Source organism: Camelus dromedarius, chromosome 16 (assembly GCF_036321535.1).
Source record: "Camelus dromedarius isolate mCamDro1 chromosome 16, mCamDro1.pat, whole genome shotgun sequence".
NCBI lineage: Eukaryota > Metazoa > Chordata > Mammalia > Artiodactyla > Camelidae > Camelus > Camelus dromedarius.
Window position 1 is genome coordinate 18,783,133 of NC_087451.1, and position 22,254 is coordinate 18,805,386.

At 46.6% G+C, this 22,254-nt stretch overlaps 1 protein-coding gene across 4 annotated transcripts; it reads right to left on the reverse strand.

The window, feature by feature from the left end:
- Window positions 1-3,195: 3,195 nt before the first annotated feature.
- On the reverse strand, window positions 3,196-22,068 carry ASGR2 (asialoglycoprotein receptor 2). 4 transcript variants are annotated; one of them, XM_064495153.1, is made up of 9 exons: window positions 22,050-22,068; window positions 13,103-13,256; window positions 9,870-9,989; window positions 9,601-9,696; window positions 8,703-8,774; window positions 8,483-8,569; window positions 8,249-8,394; window positions 3,857-3,963; window positions 3,196-3,607 (listed from the first exon to the last, which is right to left on the reverse strand). In XM_064495153.1, the coding sequence occupies exons 2-9, from the start codon at window positions 13,224-13,226 to the stop codon at window positions 3,451-3,453; spliced, it is 909 nt and encodes a 302-aa protein (XP_064351223.1). In that variant the 5' UTR covers window positions 13,227-13,256; window positions 22,050-22,068; the 3' UTR covers window positions 3,196-3,450. The 4 variants fall into 4 exon arrangements, with proteins under 4 accessions (XP_064351223.1, XP_064351224.1, XP_010994869.1 ...); XM_064495154.1 differs by lacking the exon at window positions 22,050-22,068 and adding an exon at window positions 14,133-14,257; XM_010996567.3 differs by lacking the exon at window positions 22,050-22,068 and adding an exon at window positions 13,582-13,713.
- Between the last annotated feature and the right edge of the window lie 186 nt (window positions 22,069-22,254).

Consider the following 22,254-nt stretch of genomic DNA (forward strand, 5'->3'; position numbering starts at 1 on the left):
CTGACGCCCTGGCAACATCTGCGCGTGATCACAAGTTGTGAAGTAGGGAAACAAAAGCTATTTTGATTATATCAGTTAAGATGCCCACTGTCACTTTCCACTCCAACTTCCCCTCCTTCACACTTCCCTCTGTGTCAAGTGGCCTTTTTTTATTCCGACTAAGAATTTGGGTTGCAAATACAGGTTTTGACCAGAGAGGTGGAGAGGGACAGGGACTGAGGGACCGGGACCATGATACGCCCTTTGCAGTCACATCATTTATCCTATGGTTGGCCCACCCGCACAGGCATGGCTTTCAGGGCCACAGCTGCCGCTCCCTGTGCAGACTCGCTTGGGGGTGACATGAAGGTGGGACGTGAGGGTGTCCTGAAGTGCTGATGTCAGCAGTAAAGGAGAAACGTGCTGGGGTGGGGGGCACTCAGTTACTCCTCTCTCTATGGAAAGTCACTTTACAACAACTTTGTCATATGCAGAAGTAAACAATGAGAATGCAACCAAAAGGTCTGGGGGGAAATGGACTTTACAGGTGTGTTGGCAGATCATCTAAAATATTTTATCATTTTTTCTGGATTTTGTGATGTTTATGGTAGCGTTCAGCTTTTTTTTAATTTGTGGGGTTTTCTTTCTAACTGAAGTATTTTTTTCCTAACTGAAGTATTAATTTTGATGCTTAATTTTGTATTCATATTTTTCTAAGGAGGGCTCCCCCAAATTGTGTACACTTCAGGGCCCATAAAACTTGGATTCACCCCAGTGACTTTAGGGGAAAAAAATACAACAGAAATACTGTTTATATGACCAGTTTGCACATGCAGAATATCATACTGTCAGGCTTTTAAGAGTTAAGGAAGATTTTGCAACTGGTTCAAAGAACATGAAGCAAATTTTCAAATTATTAACTTCAGAAGAAACAAAGGTTGTGCAAGAAAGGAAATATAATCAGACTGTACTACTGGACTCAGCAGTTAACCAAATGACACAGCCATAACCAATACAGATTCTGAATTAGGATTTAAGTGAGCGTTGTTGTAGACTAAATTGGAAAATTGTACCCATCTACATGATAAAAAGTGACTAAGTAATGTCTACACATTTGATAAATAAAGAGATATCCACCATTTGCAACAACATGGATGGAACTAGAGATTATCATATTGAGTGAAGTAAGTCAGACCATGAAGGACAAATATCATATGATATCACTTATATGTGGAATCTAACCAAAAAAAGGATACAAATTCTATTTACAAACCCAAAACAGACTCACGGACATAGAAAACAAACTGTGGTTATCAAAGGGGAAAGGGCAGGGAGGATAAATTAGGAATTGGGGATTAACAGACACACATTACTAAATATAAAAGAGATAAGCAACAAGACCTACTGTATAGCACAGGAAATTATATTCAATTTCTTGTAATAACATATAATGGAAAGGAATCTGAAAAGAAAAAATATATATGTATGTATATGTATAACTGAATCACTTTGCTGTACACCTGAAACTAACATTGTAAATCAACTACACTTCAATTAAAAATTTTTAAAAAAGAGATGTCCATTTGTGTGTATTATTTAGAAGTACTAATGTCAACACTAAAGGAAACATACAAACTTGAAAAGTGGTTTCTCTGAACAGCAGGAGTGTCTGAAGCAGGTCTAGGAACTGTTTCGAGCCCTGTAAGACTTAAAATTGCATATGTTATTTCTGTCATGATTTTTTCAATTTAATGCCAATTATAGACATTTTGAAGGAGAAGTCCTAGAAAAATCTGCAACTGAAAATTGAGAAGTCTTGACCCAGCATAAGCTTAGAAGCAAAAATTGCTTAAAATATTATACATGAAAACAAATAAAAATAGCAACTACTCACCCACCACAGAGAATGATTAAATAACATATGGCTCATCCATACTGTGGAATTCTCTGCCCCTGCTAAATTCAGGGAGGTACAGCCTCTCAGGGAATAGCATAGATTGAATCAACATCCACAAGACACTGGAGAGTGGAAAAAAGCAAGCTGTGCAATGATACATAGTATTGTATATATGCACGCACACAGGAAACATCCTGATAAGAAACCTGTAGTGGTTAGTTTTTATGTGTCAACTGGGCTGGGATGAAGGGTCCCAAGATTTGGGCCCAACATTATTCTGGGTGTGTCTGTGAGGGTGTTTTGGATGCAATGGACATTTCAATTGGGGAAGCAGATTGCCTTCCCTAACGTGGGTGGGCCTCACCCAATCAGTTGAAGCCCCAAATAGAAAAAGAAGGCTGGGCTCCTTGTAAGAGAGAGTTCTTCTGGCCTGAGCCTCTTCAAACTGGAACATTGGCTTTTTCCTGCCTTCAGACTTGAATGGAAACATTGGCTCTTCCTGGGTCTAGAGCCTGTTGCCTTCCTACAGAACCACACCATCGGCTCCCTGAGTTCTCAGGCCTTCAGACTCAGACTGGAACTTACACTATTGGATCTCGGGGGTTTCCAGCTTGCAGACTCACCTGCAGAACTTGGGACTTATCAACGTCTATAACCACATGAGCCAAAATATCTCCTATTGATTCATATATATCCTATTGGTTCTGTTTCTTTGGAGAATATCCATGAAATGGTTAACTCCAGGGAGAAGTGGGAGGGATGAGGGAAGCACATTTCCTGTGTGTCTGTGTTTGTACGTGGTGTGTGTGTTTGAAACATTTTTTTACTAATAGTATATACTACTTTTGTAATAAAAAAATTAATAAACCCCAAAAAATCCAATTGCTGAATGATTCTTTTAAGGTCAGTTTCAGAATGATCTTGGAGAGTGAAGTTTACCCACGGAGGATCTTATCGGTAATACCTGTGCTGGAGATTTGCCTAGGTCTGTTTGGGGTTGAAATCCTCCTCCTTTCAGCAAGCCTTTCTCACCAGCCTTCACCAGCTGAGTTCAGAGTTCCCACGCTGACAGTGGGGCAGGTGTGTTCCCTGAAACGTCTTCTGGAGGGGATCCCAACTGCAGGGAGCCCCTAGGGTCATGGGCAGAGCCTCCAGCCCCAGCCAGGCCAGCTCCATCCCCCTCCCCTGCCAGTGCCTGTCACTGGGCACCTCTGCTGCAAGCCTCTTCCCCCTCTCCCTGCCCTGTGACCTTTCAGACCCTCTCCTCTTCCTCTTCTTTGTACCCTACACTTCCCAGTTCCAAATAACCAGTCCACGCAGAGATTCAAGTATTTGTTTCTTCTTTTCCTACTCCATCAAGGAGACAGAAAATTATAACACTAATTACAGTGAATTGCAGGAGGCAGGATCTCAGTCTCCCTGGACCTGAGATTCTGAAACCACCCCCTCTATCTTTCCTCACCGCTCCCCCTGCCTCTGATGATGCTTTCCTCCTTCCTTTCTTCAAAACCCCCAGGGGAGGAGCTGGGAGCGGGCGAGGGAGCAGGTCAGAGGTCTGCTGGAGGTCAGGGGTCCTAGTCGGTGATGTTCCGTTTCATCTCACACACCCAGCGTTTCACTTGCTGGCAGAAATCGTCATTCCAGCGGCCATCACCCCGGATCTCGGCACAGTCCTCACTTCCACCCAGCTCGTGCCCCTGCCAGTCATCTGGCTGAGTGGCTGCCCAGTTCCTGGGAAGGCAGGACAGAGCTCAGCTCCGGACGTTCCCCCCATCCCATCAGCCCTCACCCCCACCTCAGAAAAGCAAGGCTTTGGAGAGTTCCAGGAGCAGCAGCTGCAGCCCTGGAGGCTGGGAGTCTGGGGGCGGGGACTGGTTGGAGAGCTTGATCCCTGAGCCAAGCGGCAGTATATTGGGAGAAAAGACCAGATGGCTGTCCCCAGGCCAAACTAACGAGGAGAGATAACAGGAGGCCACTTACTTGTAGTTGTACCTATAGTCTGTGCCGTCCACCCATCTCCAGGAGCCATCACTGTCAGTGAGGCCTATCCAGGTTTGAAAGGGGTTCGTGTGCTGCGCAATGAATTTCTGGAAAACAGGCAGGAGGGAAGTTTCTAGTCCCTTGTACCTCTGTGCAGGCATTAGCTGGGGTTTCTCAGCTAATCTGCCCCCAGGTTGAAGCATCAGCTCCTGATACTCGTTCTTTGCTTTTTCTCCTGTAAGCACAGCTACTGTTTAGTGAATATTTACTGGGCTAAACCTCACGCTAAATGCTTTACAAGGATCATTTTATTTAATCCTCATAAAGCCCTCTAAACTGGGAGCCCTGATGGTTCACACTTTATACATGAGGTTAAGGAACTCATGGTAGTCGGTGGAGTTCAGAGCATCAATCTCCCAGATCAATCAATCAATCATAAAAATATGAAAGAAGACATCAAAGAAGAAAGAGAATACAATGATAGTAAAGGGAAGAAACTGAAGAGAAAAATTTGAGTTATATTTAAAGAAAAAAAACAGCAACTCAGCAAAAAAACAAGACTGAGATATGAAGGCTTAAGAAAAGAACCCAGAATACAGAGGAGAAGAGAGAGCCATGGAAATAAATAGCAATAAGATGATGGCTGTGGAGGGCTAAAAATACAACAACAACAACAAACAAACAAACAAACAAAACTTTTGGATAACGTACTCCAGAGGAAAAGAGAACAAATGAACTATATCTATCTATCTATCTATCTATCTATCTATCTATCTATCTATCTATCTATCTATATACATATATATATATGCATATATTCAAATGCATGGCTTAAGAGAAATCTTCCAAAATGTTAAAAAAAAATCTAACTTTATGTGTTAAAAAGACTCTCCTGGCCTCGAGGCAAAAATATAGAGAGAATGAGAAACACTGAGATGTGTCTGGATGAGGTTAAAGAAATTCAAAGATAGAGAAGACTCCAGCTATTCATGCAAAAGTTAAGGAATATAGGAGAGAAACGAAGGAGGAGTTTCTAAGTTGCTAAAAGACTCAGTCTTAATTGTTCACAACACAAAAAAGAAACGGTAATTATGTAACACGATAAAGCTGAGAGCTAACACCACTGTGCTGATCATACTGCAGGATATAAATGTATCAAACTTGCTTACTGGATGGCTCAGACTTACAGTGTTATATGTCAATGACCTCTCAATTCCAAAAAGAGAAAAGAATGAGCCCTGTGAAGTAGTGTGCTGGTTTCACCACCATTCATATGGAAAGTTATATAAACTCTTTTATTTTTGGAAGCCAATAAATTTCAGCCCATTAATTAAAGTTATGACAGTAATTACTAGTGTAACTAAAAACAAGCTACATCTAGTCCAAAATATCACAGAGGAGAAAACAAAAAGAATGTATCTCATATAGTAAATGGGAGAAAACAAAAGAAGCATATAAAACTGAAAAAAAAAGACTGGATTAAAATGAAAGATATCTATTTAAAAATTAATATAAGTGAGACAGCCCAAAAATAAACCCATACACCTATGGTCAATTAACCTAGACAAAGGAGGTAAGAATAAACAATGGAGAAAAGACAGTCTTTTAAACAACTGGCATTGATAAAGCTGGACAGCTACATGTGAATCAGTGAAATTAGAACACTCCCCCATACCATATACAAAAATAAACTCAAATGGTTTCAAGACCTAGATATAAGACATGACACCATAAAACTCCTACAAGAGAACATAAGCAAAATATTCTCATACATAAATCATAGCAATATTTTCTTAGATCTGTCTCCCAAGGCAGAAGAAATAAAAGGAAAAATAAACAAATGGGACCTAATCAAACTTAAAAGCTTTTGCACAGCAAAGAACCATCAGCAAAACGAAAAGACAACCTACAAAATGGGAGAAAATATTTGCAAATGATGCAACTGACAAAGGGTTAATATCCAAAATATCCAACAGCTCATATACCTCAGTATCCAAAAAACAAACAACCCAGTCAAAAAGTGGGCAGAAGACCTAAACAGACATTTCTCCAAAGAAGACATACAGATGACCAACAGGCACATAAAAAGGTTCTCAACATCGCTATTTATTAGAGAAAAGCAAATCAAAATCACAATGAGGTATCACCTCGCACTGGTCAGAATGGCCATCAAAAAGTCTACAAATAATATGCTGGAGAGGGTGTGGAGAAAAGGGAACCCTTCTACTCTGCTGGTGGGAATGTAAATTGGTGCAGCCACTGTGGAGAACAGTATGGAGGTTCCTGAAAAAACTAAAACTAAATCCACCATATGATCCAGCAATCCCACACCTGGGTATATATCTAGAAAAGACAAAAACTCTAATCCAAAAAGATACATGCACCTCAATGTTCATAGCAGCACTATTTACAATAGCCAAGACATGGAAACAACCCAAGTGCCCATCAACAGACAACTGGCTCTAGAAGATGTGGTGTATATATACACATAAAATGTACACACGCACACACGCACAATGGAATATCAGTCAGACATAAAAAAGAATGAAATATTGCCATTTGCAGCAACATAGATCGACCTGGAGAATATCACACTAAGTGAAATAAGTCAGACAGAGAAAGACAAATATTATATGATATCACTTATATGTGGCATCCTTTAGATTCATAATACAAATGAATCTATATACAAATCAGAAACAGACTCACAGACATAGAAAACAAACTTATGGTTACCAAAGGTGAAAGTGGGGGAGGATAAATTACGAGTATGGGATTAACAGATACAAACTACTATACATAAAATACATAAGCAACAAGGATTCACTGTATAGCACAAGGAATTGTAATACCCGTATCTTGTAATACCTATAATGGAAAATAATCTGAAAAAAAATGTATATATAAAACCGAATCACTTTCCTGTACACCTCAAACTAACATAATATTGTAAATCAACTATACTTCAATTTAAAAAGAAAAATGAATATAAATGAGATACACTCATCTCCTAAAGGAAAAAGGGCTCTTAACATACTCAGTTTTTAAAAACCAAAACCAAAACTTATACACAACCTATAGAAGAAATACCATAAGCTTGGGTACACAGTAGAGTAGCATCTTGGGGGGAACTTTAAAAATCTCAATGCCCAGGATGAATTCAAGATTAATTAAATCAGAATCTTTGAGTGTGAGACCAGGTGCCAATATGTTATAAATTCCTCAAGAGGTTACCATATACTGCCAAGGCTGAGGATCGCTCATCTAAACCAGAAGCTCAAAAAGGTTGGAAATAGAAGGAAGGGTATAGCTCAAGTGGCAGAGCGCATGCTTAGCATGCATGAGGTCCTAGGTTCAATCCCCAGTACCTTCTCTAAGAATAAATCAATGAATAAACCTAAATACCTCCCCTCCACCAAAAAAAAAAAAAAAAGGTTGGAAATAAAAGGATGGCAGAGATACATTAAGCAATGCAAGTAAAAAGAAATCAAGGACCATTTCATTCATATAACTGAAAGATGAATTCAAAGCAAAAAGTATTAAACAGGACACTGACGTTCATTTCATAATGATGAAGGTACAGTTCCACCCACCGTGAAATCATAGCCATCACGAGTTGCTTGTGGACCGAATCACAGACCACTGAAATGTTAGGGCGATTCACATGAAAGTGACACTTTATAAGCCAATACTGATAGAATATTGGCAATTTCAGCCTGGTCAGTACAGCAAAATATGTTTGTAATCATTCTACCATGTTCATATATACATATTTATGACTTACTAGCTGTGCGGGGTAAAGGGGTGGATCTATGCAAGTGCCCGGTATACGGTAAGGGCTCGGTAAATGTTACCATTAATCTCCTCCTTTCCCCCCAAATGCCCCACCTGTTCTAATGCGTTGGTTCTTCCCTGTGAATTTTGGTGTTCGGGGTTGTGGTCTGGTGACAGCAGTGGGCAGGGAGATCTGGGGTGCTTCAGAGGGACCCAGGAACCCAGGGCAGGCACGTCTCTGGGAATCCCGCCCACTCTGTTCCTTTCCCGCAAGGGACCATGCCATCCTTTCACACAGGCCAGCACACAGCAAGCAGGGACTCTTGGTGCCTCCGTGGTGTTCTCCAACCCTAACTTCTGGCCCTTTAGTTCATCCTGCCTCGCATTCTGTCTCCTGACCTGCTCCCTAGTCATCTGGCTCCTCTGTGCCACCTCCTGGCTGTAACCTCCCATCTCTTAGAATCAGTGGTGGGTCCACCATGAACCTCCCAGAGCTCTACCAGACCTCTGCTTCTGGATTCTTCCTTAAAAAAAATAACAAAACCAGCCTAACGCAGCCTCGCGGAGTCTGCATTCCCAAGATCTCCACCTGCCTTTGGAAAAGCTGCGCGGTCTCACCTGCTCCTCTCTGGAGTTGATGATGACCAGATGGGCGTTCTCCAGCTGGCAGTACTTCTCAGCCTCGAGCCAAGGCTTCCCACTGCGAGAGAACCAGTAGCAGCTGCCTTCATAGTCCACCCAGTTAACTGGGCAGCACTGTGTGCCTGAGGGGATTGAGGGGCAGAGGGCGATGAGATCCAGCCGGAGGGGACAGGCAAGAGGGACCGGAGAGCCCCCCGCCCCCATCCCTACCGTTGCTCTGGAGGAACGCCAACTGGCATGTCAGCATGCGCAGATCCACCGGGAAGTGCTTCAGATGGAGAAGCAGGGTGGCATGATCTAGGGGGCGGAGTGGTGGACGTTGGTGTGGGCAGTGTGGGCGGCCCACCTACCCGGACTCCAGTGTTCGGCTGGGGGAACACCACACACACATACACGCACTCACTCACTCACTCAAAGGAGGGTCTCTGACCTGCTTTCAAGGCTTGCTGCTGTTTTTCCAACTTGGCTTCCAGAGATGTCACCTTGTCACCTGTGCTGCCTCCTGTAAAAGAGGAAAGCTAGACATTTCCCTCTGTTCTGCCTCCCTGACACCCCTCCATCCTCACGCACTGGAGCGCCATCACCTGGACCTGGGACACTGCACACTCTGCTCTCTGGTGCCCTGCAAACACACACCCCCTGTTCTGCCCAGTCTTCCCTATGCTGCACAGCGTTTGTTTGTTTTTTAATAGGTTTTTTAGGTGGGGTTAGGAGGGAGGTAATTAGGTTTACTTATTTATTTTAGAGGAGGTACTGGGGACAGAGCCAGAACCTCGTGCCTGCTAAGCATGCGCTCTACCACTTGAGCTGTACCCTCCCCACTCTGCACGGTGGTTTTCTGAAGCACCAACAGCTGAGGCTGCTCCCTGCTCAGCTCCTTCCAAAAGATGCTCATTTTCTCAAAATAAAGCCCCACAACTTAGCACAGCTTGCCTGCATGGCCTGGCCCCTCCCGCCTCTCTGGCCCACCTCTCCTGCCACCTTGGAGGTATTTACAACCCCCAAACGTGCAGTGGTCTTCCTCACCCCCTGGTTGTCAGAGATTCTGTTCTCTACCTGGCTCTGGCCTCCGTCCTCTACTCTAACTCCTTCCTGTTCATCCTACAGGGCCCCTGGGCTCAGGGACCAGCATCCTTGGAAGTTTTGCCCAGCTTCTTGGGCTAGGTTATCCTCCCCCCGGCCTGTGCCCCAACAGCACCACAAACACACCCCTACTGAAGACCCAGCACTGGGCACCCAGCTCGGAGCCCAGCAAACCCACACGGACAAATCAACCCCTTGACCATCCAGCCCAGCAGGCCCCTCCCCCCAGGGGAGCACCCACTCACCATGGGAGCTCAGAGCCAGGATCTCCGTCAGGGTGCCCGAGGAGAAGTTGTCGGAAGTTTCCTTTAGGGTCTGTAGCTCCACCTGCAGCTGTGCTCCTTGTCAGGAAACAGGACAAGGTGGAGGGGGCGGTGTCCCATAGGACAGCCCCCATCGCTGTCCCTCTGACTGTCCCCTCCACTGCCCCATCACTGCCTCTCACTGCCTCCCATCTCTTCTCCTAACACAGCTCTCCTCGCCCCCAGCACTGCCCCATCCCTGTGACCCTCACTTTGGGACCATATCACACAGACGGCCACCAGCAGCAGGACGTTGAAGCCCAGGACAAGCAGACTGAGGTGGAAGTTGGAGCAGAGACGCTGAAGCAGAAAGGGCTGTGGAGGAGGCGTCCCTGCAAGAGAAGCGGCGTGAGGACCAGGGACGTCGGAGGCGGGAGGACCAGGGACGTCGGAGGCGGGGGCACCAGGGAACGAGCGTTATGGAGCATCGGGGACAGAGTCTGAGGACATGCAGCCTGGACGGACGGAAGGAAAGTGGATGGGGGGGGAGCTGCTGGGGGAGTCAATGGGTTTTGACCCCAGCATTCATGAATGGCGCACACAAACCTTTGCACACTTGCAGCCACATGAACGAGGGCAAACAGGCACACACACCCAAACAGGGGCACACGACACACAGGCACATGATATTCACAGCCCCGATCGTGGACCTGGCGGACTTCGAGGCTGGACCCCGTGTTCTTAAAATCCATGCCTGGGCCCCTCAGATAAATCCAAAGCTGAGACAACCATCCCCAATTCCACAGGGATCCTTAAGTCCAGGTCACTCACTCCACCGCAGACCGCTCTGCGAGGGCCACGCCCCAGGCCCACCCTCTCACCTCCCACCACCCCCTGCCCCCAACCCCCGCCCCCCAGAAACCCTTGTTCCACCATGAACCCCTCCCCTGAGCGCTCCGTCATCTCGCAGAGACGTCTCCTCCCCGCGACCAGGCTGAGCCCCGACCCCACACACGTGCAATCACACACCCATTTTTCACTTCAGGCTCACAGAGGCACACACTCACACACACCAGCACACTCACACACACTCTCAGGCACTTGCGCACATACGACAGCTCACACACGTGCACCCACTTCCTCGCACACGCAGAGCCGTCTCCACAGGCCTGGCCATGGCTGTCTTCCCAGCCCTGGGCTCCTGCTTTGGCCTCTTCCCCCTGAGAACAAAATGCGTCCTCTTCTTGTCCTGACCACCCTCCCTCCTCACTGCCATCACACCCAGGCAGCCCCCCCGTCTGCCCAGAACTCTCCACATCCTCACACCAAGGATGTCACCCTCCTCCACGCCAGCAACACCAGGCCCTCCTCCGGAAAACAACCAAAACCAAAAACAGATAACTTATAAGAAACAAGACTTTTTGAGATGCTGGACTTCAAGAAACAAAGGGCAATGATCCCTGTGGCGACAGGAAACAACAAGAGGAGTGTAATAATTGCCCCAGCCTACTGCTGGGAGAAAGTTTTCAGGTCTTAGCGTAGGGCAGGGAAACCCAAGCAGAGCCCAGCAGACTCCAGACTCCCGGAGTTTGAAGAGATGGAGCTGGGAGTGTGTGGAGACCAAGGTGGTTCAGATGCCCAGGACAAAGTATCAGAGAGGAGACAGCTGCGCAGAGCATCCTGGAGATCTGCTGAGGGTTCCCCCTTAGCAAGCCGCTGAGATGTGGATGTACGGAATGCTACCCAAGGCCAGGAGAAAGACAATCTGAAAGGATTAGGGAGCAGGGCCTGGCACTCAGACAGAGCAGGGAAGGGTGGAAAACTCACAACCCACAGGGCACTGGGTAGAGAACCTCAGTCATGCTCCAGACCCACCTAACAAATCATAAAAGCAAAACCCAAAAGGATCAGATTGACTCCAAGTTACTTAACTGCATCCCAGGATGAAGCTCAAGAGTATTCAGAGGAATACAAATATGTCCAGCACACAAGGTAAAATTCACAATGTCTGGCATCCAATCAAAGGCCACCAGGCACACAAAGAAGCAAGAAAACACAGCTCATAACAAGGAGGCTAATAAACCTCCAGAAACTGACCCAGAACTAGTGCAGGTGTTAGACTCAGCAGACAGGGACATCAGAACGGTGGTTGTAACTGTACGCCACATATTCAAAAATTAAGTAGAATATCAATATTTAAAAGTCCCAAGCAGAACTTCTAGACATGAAGACTCCAATGTCAGAAATGAAAAATACACTGAATGGAATTAATGGAAGATTAGACACGCAGAAGGAAAGATTAGCGAACTTAAGCAATAATAACTATATAAAAAGAAACATTGAGAGAAAAAAGAATCCCCCCCTCAAAATGAAAAGCACACCAGTGAGCTGTGGGACCACTAATCCGTGGGTAACTGGAGTCCCTGACATCAAGGGGCGGTGGGGGGGCGAGAAAATATTTTGAAGAAAAACTGGCCAAAGCGTTTCCAAATCTGCAAACTACAGACACGTAGGGCTGGGAAGAGTGGAAGATGGTCCTGGGTAAGCAGGGGATGGGTGTCAGCTCACGTGAAGGCAGCAGAGGCTGCTGGAGAGAAACTCAGTGATGGCTGCACCCCCAGACTTGCCCCGCATGGCGTCCCTCAGGCCTTGGGAGGAGCCCCCTCTCCCATGCAGTCCAAAACCTCTGCACTCTCTCCGAGCCTCCTGCCTAAACACGGAGTCCTCTCACCTTCGGGAGATTCAACAACATCTAAACTCGTTTTTGAGCGTCCGCTGCGTACCAGGCAGCGCGTGGGCCCTGAGCGTGCAGAGGAGGGTGAGACAGACGCGGCCTCAGGCCCATGCAGGCTACCGCCCCACGGAAAGGCCTGCCAGCCCGCCACGCCGGGCAGGGAACAGCTGCCCCTCCTGCCGTTCCCACCCAGCTCCCGCTCGCGGCTGTGACAGCGCCAGCCCTCCTGGGTCTGCCAGCCTCAGCAACGAGGGGTCCCTCCTCCCAGCCCAGGCGAACCCACCCTCTCCCTGAGTTTCCAGCCCCAACCCCTCTCCAGCTCCACAGAGCCTGGCTCCATCACTGGCACCCACGCACCTGATACCCCCTCCTCAGCCCCGGCTCCGGAGCCTAGAATTGCTCAGATCTTTCTCACCTTAAACCTTTTCCCAGACACCTGGGGCCTATGGTCAAGATTTGCTAAAGAAAGACCTGGGCAGTGCGAGTCTTCCAGTATCTCTCTGTGCCCTTTCCCCCACCCACACCCATCTCCCCCACCCACATACCCGGCACAAGCTGCTGGGGTTGGAAGGAAGAGGGGGAGACCCCTTTCCTGGGGTCCTGGGGTGGAGAGGGAGGTGAGGGCAGGGGACAAGCAGAGGTGTCAGGCACCTCATACCCAGAGGGGCCCATCCCCGGTCACGGAGTGAATGTGACAGAGACCTCAGAGAGACAGAGAGCCACCAGGAGCTAGACCGAGGTGGAGCCAAGCCCCAGGAAGCAGACACTTGCCTTTCCAAAATGGATTTTCTCTCCTGGAACCGTGCCCACGAGTGCCTGGGCCCTCATCTCTGCTGAGCTGGTGGTCACTGTCCTCCGAGTCCAGCTGCTGGATGTCTTGAAAGTCCCTCGCCATGCTGGTTTGGGCGCTGGGTTGCAGCTGGACCTGGGAGGGGGGCGAGGTGCTTTTAGGGCTGGGGCTGATGTTTGTGCTAAGATGCTAATTCAGGAGGGGGCTGATGGATATAGGCTCAGAGTAGGTCAAGGCAATGGCTTGGGTTGGATCTGCAGCTGGAAATGAGTTTGGGGCTGAAATACAGCTGGGTCCCATCCCTTCTCAGGAGACTGCTGGAGCCTTGAGAAGCCAGGAGCCTCCCCTCCATGGGCTCCAAACCACCCCACATCTTCCTGTCTGCCTCCCACTGTCCCTGAACCAAGGTCCCTTTAATCCTAAACATTCCCCGTCCCACCTGCCTCCCCACCTCGGCTACCTGTTACAGGTATGGAGGGCAAACTCTTGGGTCTCTCAGGCAGCCCAGGCCCCAGGGCAAAGTATGGGCTTGAGCCGGGAGAAGTGGGGAAGGGGAGGAGGCTGGTCCAGGCGAGGGCCCTGAGCCCGTGTGTCTGAGCGTCCAAGTGTTTCTAACACCCAGGACTTTGGACGGTAAATAGAAGTGGAAACCGAGTGAGAACTCAGGCAAAGTGAGGTGGGGGTGGGGGCAGGACCGTCTATGTCCTTCACAGAGAACAGGGTCCCCAGGTCTGCCCCCCTCACCCCCACAAGCCAGTCACCTCACTCCTCATGGCACATTTGGGAGGGGTCCAGGCCAGGAGGGGCGGGGGGGGGGAGCAGGTCACTGTTTCCCCCTGCCCCTCCCCCCTTTCACTTTCTGCCTCTGACTCTCCCCGAATCACTGGTGCCTCCAAATACCCCGGACCAGGATCAGAGGCACCGGTCTCCGCTCCTGCCCAATCTGGCGTCTGGGCCTACATCGCCCATGTCCTGCGGGCCCAGCCCCCTGGATCCCCAGCCCTGGGCCACCTTTCCCGGGAGAAGGCCCCGCAGAGACAGGAAGTTCAGGAGGAGGGAGGAGCGTCCAAAAGGCAGCCGTGTTGGGCAGGAGGGACCCCTTCTGCGGCCCTGGCAGCACAGGCCTTTGTCCTCATGCCCCTCCGCGGGGCTGAAGAGCCCGCAGACATTTTCTCAAGAGACGGGTTCTTCGGCTGTTGCCATTTCACAAAGGAGGAAATGGACCCTCGTGGAGATTAAGTGACTTGACCTGGGGGAGGGGTCCGTGGGTAGGGAAACTGGGAAGCAAAACTTAATAAAGAGGAAAAAAGTCATCCCGTGAGAGTAGGGACATCACAGTCGTGTGAGGAAGATGGGGCTCCAAGACCTGAGGAACGTGACTAACTCAGGTCTACACTCGCACTGACACTAGCTTGGGAAAGAAATTCACCCGATTTTCTGACCCTCACCAAGAAGTGAAACTAGAGAAACTAACTACGGGCAGAGATCCTCTTATAAAGCTGTCTGGGCTTCTCCTTTTGCTGAAAAGGGGTTGGGACAGAGGCCTGTGCTTTTCTTGGGGTAACTTCCTGTTACCCAGAAAGTAGCACACAATCTGACATCCCAGCATTCCTACATCACCAAAGCAGTGGTGGCTGCTTTGCTTTTGGACTGTGAGATGTTGCTGAGAGATGTGTTCTCCACATACACACACAGGCACCCGCACTCGTATTTGTATGCTTTGCTTTCTCCTGAATCCCCAGGGCCCGGCACATAGTAGGTGCTCAACAAGTATTGAATGAATGAATGAATTTGCAGATAGCTTATTGACATGAATGTCTCATCAAACACTGCATACCTGAAGACTTGCATTCTAGTTCACGACCAACTGAATTGAGTTTCCCAATGCACTAATGGGGTCACAACTTGGTTTGAAAAACACTGCGATGCAGTCCCAGTCTTGGCAGGGATGTGGTTTTAGTTTCAAGATGCAGGCACAAGCTTAAAAAATGGCTTATTATACTGCGTGTCAAGGTTTACCAACTGCCATCCAGGGGTGGGGGGCATTCTCACTGGCCACCCACTTTGACTGAATTGATTCCAAGTCTCAGGGTACACCCCCTACGCCGGCATTGGCGAGACAGGACAGAGAAAACAGACACCTCTGCTTCCTTCTCTTCCTCCCCATGTGAAAGTCAGCATCTTAACTTGCCAAAAGTTGGCATATACTCGGATTATTTCTTACGTTTCCATATTGCCTCTATTTTTTGTCAGGGTTTTTCTGACTTTGGTTACAAAATCCTTTTTCTTCCCGTTGGTTTTGGTTTTGGGGTTTTGTCGGTTTTTTTGTACCTCAGGCACAGAAAGTTAGATGAGTCATATTTCTGAGTTGCTGGCATCCAGTCTTCCTCAGAAGTCTGAGCAAGACCTTTCTCTTTTTTTTTTTTAATTTTTTTTAAATTAAAAAAAATTTTTTTTTGGTGGGGGAGGTAATTAGGTTTACTTTTTTGTTTATTTTTTTGGAGGCAGTACTGAGGATTGAACCTGGGACCTTGTGCATGCTAAGCATGTGCTCTACCACTTGAGCTATACCCTCCCCCAAGACCTTTCTCTTATTTTATTATTTTTCCTCCTCAATCCTGTCTCCCTACACCAACTCCTATGTCTGCTACATGATACAGTCTCCAAAGATGGCGGCCATCAAGCTCTCCCCTCACTATACATACAAGTTACACCAGCCACCCAGAGGGAGAGGCCATTTCCCCTCCCTTTGACTCTGTGACTTGCCTGGACCAACTGAAAGTGCTCAGAATGACACTCTGCCAGTTCTGGGGCCAGTTCTAGGTCAAGAGACCTAGAAGCTTCAAGTTTCATACCTGGAGGCCAGTCCCATGCTATAAGGAACCCCAGCTACCCGGCTGGAGGGAGAAACCTGGTCTAGAGGCCCCAGGGGTAACACACAATATGGAGATGGAGGGAGAGAGACGGAGAGAGAACACACAGGAGCACTGAGGTTCTCGACATGTGAACAAAGCCTTTCTGGGAGCTTCCAGCCCAGCCCAGCCCAGCCTAGCCAACAGTTGAATACATCCAAGTGTGTAACCCTAGCCAGTCCTACATGGTCCACCTGGCCCAGCCCTGCTCAGATTTCTGACCCAGAGACTCTTGCGAAGTAATAAATACAGCTGACCTTTGAATGGCACAGGGGTTAGGGAGTCGAAAATCCAAGTATAACTTTACAATTACCCTTCGTATCCTCGGATCAGCATCTGCAGATGGTGTAATACATTTTCAGTGAAAAAAAAAATCTGCTTATAAGTGGTTACAAGTGAATCTGTGCAGTTCAAACCTGTGTTGTTCAAGGGTCAACTGTAGTTGTTTGTTTTAAGCCACTGAAGCTTTGGGTTCATCTGTATGTATCAGCAGGTAACAGAATCAATAGATATCCTTAAATATGTATCCTTATCAACTATGTTGTACAGTTTGTGTCTGTTTTTTTTAACATTTTTTATTGAGTTATAGTCATTTTACAACGCTGTGTCAAATTGTGTCTGTTTCTTATATACATAAATGAAACCTTTATAAATCTCATTTGTTCCTGACCTTTTTCACCCAACGATAAATGCTGAAGATCTACCCCCGTTGCTATTTGAACACCTGGTTTGTTGCATCGTAGTCAATGGTGCGTATCCATCAGTCTATTTACCGAGTCCCCTAATGATGAACCCTAGGTTATCGCCAACACCCAACACCCAACACTCAGCTACCACAATGAACACATTCTGTTCTCATGTGGACCTAGGTGAGAATTTCTCTCAGAACTAGACCTAAGAATGAAATTACTAAATTACAGAATAGTCTCATACTTAATTTCACACACATACACATTTTTTTTGGCCTCTATGAGTTCATAGCCATGATACTTTTTTAGTACAGTTTTTGTTCCCTTTCTTTTTTCACTTGCCTCATCCTCCCCCTCTCTTTGCTCTGCCCGCTCACTGCATCTTCCATCCCTGCCCCTCCTGTGACAATATTAACAACCTAGAAATGGGCTTACTGTTTTATCTCTGCTATTAATGCTTCATCCTGTTCCCACGTGAACCTAGGCAAGAAGTTCCCTGTGAAATAGATCCAGGAGTGAAAGTGTGAGGTCACAAATTCTTCCCATTACTTAATTTCACTGGGTCCTGCCGCCATGCTGTGCATTTTCCAGAATGGTCGTGCCCATGGACACCCCACCACCAGCATATGAGGGCTCCCTCTTTGGAATTATTCCATTTTCCAGTTGCCACCAGCCTGATGCCATCTCACTGCTCTGTTATTTTGCATTTCCGGTTAATAGCAAATCTGAATGTTTCTTCATCTATTTTCTTGTCACTGGGTTTCCCTGGCACGGACTGCTTTTTTACACCCTTTACCCACTTTTCTATTGGGTTTCCTGAATTCACTTTGCGGATTAGCAGAATTTCTTGTGTTTACTAGATACTTGTTCAGAAAACAAGAAAGGCCTTTTCAAATTAAAAAATACTATTGTTAAAGCCAAAAAAACGAATAGAAGTTTTGGAAGATAAAAATTTAGAAATCTTTCAGAGAAAAAAAAGTACAAAAGGACAATTTTTTTTTTAGTTTGTGATGAGAAAACAGATAGCTAAACTGGGGGGATTTTTTTTTCCCCCTGCCTTCATGTTTCCATGTTTTTTCCCACTAGGGAAAGTCTCTGAGCCTCTCTCCAGACATCCCCGCCCCACTCACTCCTCCCTCCCCAGGGGAGGACGCTTCACTTACTAGAGCACATGGCTCAGCCCCACGGGGCTCCCTCTGGTGTCTCCCTGCTCAGCTTGTAATCTATGTCCTGCCAGGTGACACCGAGCCCACCCCTGCAGAGAGACCTGCTTTGCTCAGCTCTGCCTGTGACTTGGTAAATATGTCTGCCTAATTCTTGGATGAAATATTAACTAGTCCTTTTGATTTAAGGTTCTAAGCCAAATCCCCTTTCGCTGCTTATCAGTGATAAAGCTAGCATCATGATATCCATTCATCTGTCTACTGTGTCTTAGTTCTCAATTGGTTTCAAACTTCAGAGAAGAAAGGGTTCTTTTTTATTAGCCTTGTTAAATTTCTGGAGAACCAATGAATAGTTCTAGGAAATAAAACAGGAAGTGAAAGGGGAAGAAATATCAAAGCACTAATACGAGAATGTTGCTTAGAATTAAAAGGATGAGACTCTCAATTCGGGTAACCTACTTATCTCCCAGCTTTTCACTGAAGACGGACCAAAGGATGCCAGGGTGAAATTTCAGAATACCAGTAATAAAAAGAAGATTCTAAAAGCCACTGGAGAGGGAAAAAAAAAATCACTTATAAAGAAACAAGAATGAAAATGGATTCCACTTCTCAGCCGTTCCATTCAACACTAGAAGACAGGATGATGCCTTCAAACTTCCAAGGGAAATTTTTTTCAATCTAAAATCGTAGATGCAAATGATCATTGGCATGACAGAGCCGAATATAGAGCTTTCAGACATGCCAGTGTTCAGAAAGTTTATTTCCTATTTCTACAATCTGAAATAAATTTCTATAGAAAGTGAGGAAATAATCCAAAAATAAGACACAAAAAAGAACATCTCAGTATGAAATGTTTTCATTATCATTAAATAAAATCTTATTTACCTCTCTGTATTTCTGCCTACAGCTTGGCGTTTTTATTTTCTTGTAACTCTAACTAGTGAGATTTGAGAGCCTGGCCTTAAAAATGCAAGTCATCATAATAAACTTAAGAAATCTAAGGAAGAGATGGAGACTGCCATTTGCTAGGCTGCTGAAGTGAGAATGACCACAAGCCCACCCGTCTTGTTCTCCATGAACCACGGAGACCAGCGTGGACCTTCATAACTCTTGGGGACGTATTCTGTTCTCCGCAACGTTAACGCTTTCTTTGGAAGGCTTAAGACTCCCAAGACTTTAAACAAAACGGTTGCCATCACTGGTAAAAATAATTTCCAGAAAATGTCTGGGGTGCTGTTAGGTTGCCTATCTTGACAACTTAGTGCACGTTGGAATCTCTAGGCAAGGATACAATTCTTGACGTTCAGAACATGGCTAAGAACACCATAAAGGAAGTCCTCCTGAGAAAAGAGAATTTGATTTTATGGGGTTTTAACTTTAAGAAACAGAACATCGTTGTGAGGAAAATACTGCAAGATGAAAAACTATTATATCGCCAGTAAAAACAAAAGAGACGATACAAGAAAGAAAATGTTGTCATAGTAGAACAGGAGGTTCTACATAATATTGACATAGACATATAACGTGAATGCTTTATTTTTTAACTCAAGATGCTGCTATAACTAGAGTTGGAAAATGGCAGTGGTAAAAGAGGCTAATCCTCATCCCTAATAGGAAATAAATGGTCTAACAGTTGTAAATTCCTTCCTCCTCATTGTCTGATGGGCAGATTGCAATAGAATGAGTTGGAACTCCAGGAACCACCACCATAGAAGGCCACGGAGTTAGCTGTGACCATCGTAACCACTGGTCATGGGGAACCGAGGAGAGCTGGCTGAGACAAGCATGAGGTTGGTGGTGCCACTTGTCAGCCGGGGAGCCCAGCGGGAGATCTGGTGTGGCAGCAAGGGTGAGGAGGCTGAGTTTGATTTGGGGCATAAGTTAAGCATGCTGGTGGTCCATTCAGATGGAGCTACCTAGGGGCAGTTGGATACAGTTGAATCTGAAGCTCAGAGGAGAGGTCTGGGCTGAAGACTGGGAATCACCAAAGGTAACCGGAGCCACAGGAGTGGAGAAGAGGGTCTAGGACAGAGCCCTGAAAAGACTCATGTCGAACAGACAGAGAAAGAGGTCGGGGAAAAGAGACTGAGAAGGTGCAGCCAGGGACGTGCAAGGAAAATGGGGAGGGAAGCCAAGCAAAGAGTTTCAAGAAGTGAGTCATCCAGTCCAAGACGAATATCTGAGCCTACTTCCAAATTCTACTGCACGACGTGCTGTAGATGAAAGCAAGCAAAGGACAGAGCAGCCCAGGACTTGGGTGGGGAGGATGGGGAGGAAATCCCATCCGGGCAGTAAATGGAAGGGCATCCAGGGAATGGCAGATATCCCTGCCCTGCTCAGGTGGCAGCAGCTGGGGACAAGGGCAGTATGGGGTGCCAAGTTCAATCATACTGAGGTCTGCAAGAAGTTCCCTGGATACTAGAGTCCCTCGTGAGCCTGGTGGACTTCAAGGTCCTCCACATTGCTGCAGCTTTCAGTTGGTGGGGCAGACCAGCCCTACAAAGGCAGAAGCACTGACGAGCTTGGCCCCTAAGCACACTAGCAGCACCTCTTTGAGAACGAGTCGCTGCCCAGCTACTTCTATACTGTCACACAAATCCAGAGAACAAACCACCCCCCCCCCAAAAATCTGCTAACTGTCAGGAGGTCCACTCCACAGTTTAAGAGCTCTCTGAGATAAATTACCCCAAAGAGAGACAATGTTTCCATCTGGGTCTGTATTTTCAAGAGATAGCCACTTTCTCTGGCAAAATCTATCTCAACTCCAATACTGAATAAAAATAAATCTTCTTCTACAGGGGTGGGTGTGATGGACTGAATTGTGTTCCATTTCTCCCAAAACACATATGTTGACGCCCTACCTCCCAGTGTGACTGTATTTGGATACAAGGCTTTTAAGGAGATAGTGAAGTAAAATGAGGTCATAAGAGTGGTGCCCGAATCCAATAGGATTGGTGCCCTTATAAGAAGAGGAAGAGACACCAGGAGTGCACACACAGAGGAGTGACCACATGAGGACATGGAGAGAGGCAGCCACCCGCAAGCCAGGATGAGAGGGAGGTCTCACCAGAAGCAAATCCTGCCAGCACCTTGATCTTGGACTTCCAACCTCCAAGACTATAAGAAAATAAGTGGCGATATTGTTCGCACCACCCAGTCTATGGTAGTCTATTAAGGCAGCTCAAGGCAACTAATCCACTGGGCACAAAAGACAAAAGAAAAACCTGGACATATGAAAAGATTTAGCAAGTCAAAAGATACTAAATCAAAGAAAGTGTCCTCTTGAAATAGATTTAACAGCAATAAACAAGGCAGAGTTTTAAAAATATATAGTTTACATCTAAATGAATTAATTTTGTTTCTATGAAACAAGAGCAGGAAGTCACCAGAGGAAAACAACAGATAACAGAGAAACAATTTGGGGGAAGTAACAGGATGGTTAATAATTTTGAAACCCAATAGAGGATATGAAGAGCCAATTGCTAATAACAGGAAACTGAATCAGAGATTTCCAAGCCAGAAATGGTAAATTCCCCGAGAACTCTGAGCTAAAGAAAAGAGATTTATGCACCCATGTTCATAGTAGCATTATTCGCAATAGCCAAAGGTGTCCATCGACAGATGAATAGCTAGACAAAATGTGGTGTACATATATGATGGAAAATTGTTCAGCCTTAAAAAGAAGGAAATTCTGACACAGACGACAACACGGATGAAATTTGAGGACGTTATGCCGAGTGAAATAAGCCAGCCATAAAGACAGGTGCTGTGGAAGGTTCCCAGAATGGCTGCATTTATGGAGACAGAAAGTAGAATGGGGGCTGCCAGGGGCTGGGGGCGGTTTCACAAATAGGGTAACACGGATGCTGCTTCTGAGGCCCAGGGACCACGGAATTAATTCACTCAAAGCCTGAAGGAACCGTCCCTGGAGGGAGAACAGAGATGTGAGTCACAGAATCGTACAACCTCCTAGCTGGTGGGGACACTGCCGCCTCCATTCAAGGAGAGGGAATTGATGCCCCAGAGTAGACAGTACGTCCAGGGCCCCACCGCCCATCCAGGTCAGTAACTCTGGACGGACGAGATGCTGAGAATGAATGTGAGTTTCATTCCCCAGGGCTGCAATAATATTACCACAGGCTAGCTTACCCAGCGGAAACTTACCGTCTCACAGCCTGCGGGCTAGAAGTCCCAGATCAGCGTATCAGCATGTTTGGCTTCTCCTGAGGCCTCTCTCCTCGGCTGGCAGGCAGCAGCCTTCTTACTGTGTCCTCACGTGGCCTTTCCTCAGTGTGTGTCTGTGTCCTAATCCCCTCTTATAAGGATACCAGTCATGTTGGATCAGGGCCCACCCTAGTGACCTCACTTT

What these genes read in the sequence shown, in the direction of transcription:
- ASGR2 (XM_064495153.1), bottom strand. Translation starts at nt 13,226, where the DNA reads ATGGCGAGGGACTTTCAAGACATCCAGCAGCTGGACTCGGAGGACAGT. An exon ending in AGAAAATCCATTTTGGAAAG is followed by an intron (nt 9,990 to 13,102) that starts GCAAGTGTCTGC and finishes CTTCTCTTGCAG; the next exon opens with GGACGCCTCCTCCACAGCCC. An exon ending in GGCGTTCCTCCAGAGCAACG is followed by an intron (nt 8,395 to 8,482) that starts GTAGGGATGGGG and finishes CAATCCCCTCAG; the next exon opens with GCACACAGTGCTGCCCAGTT.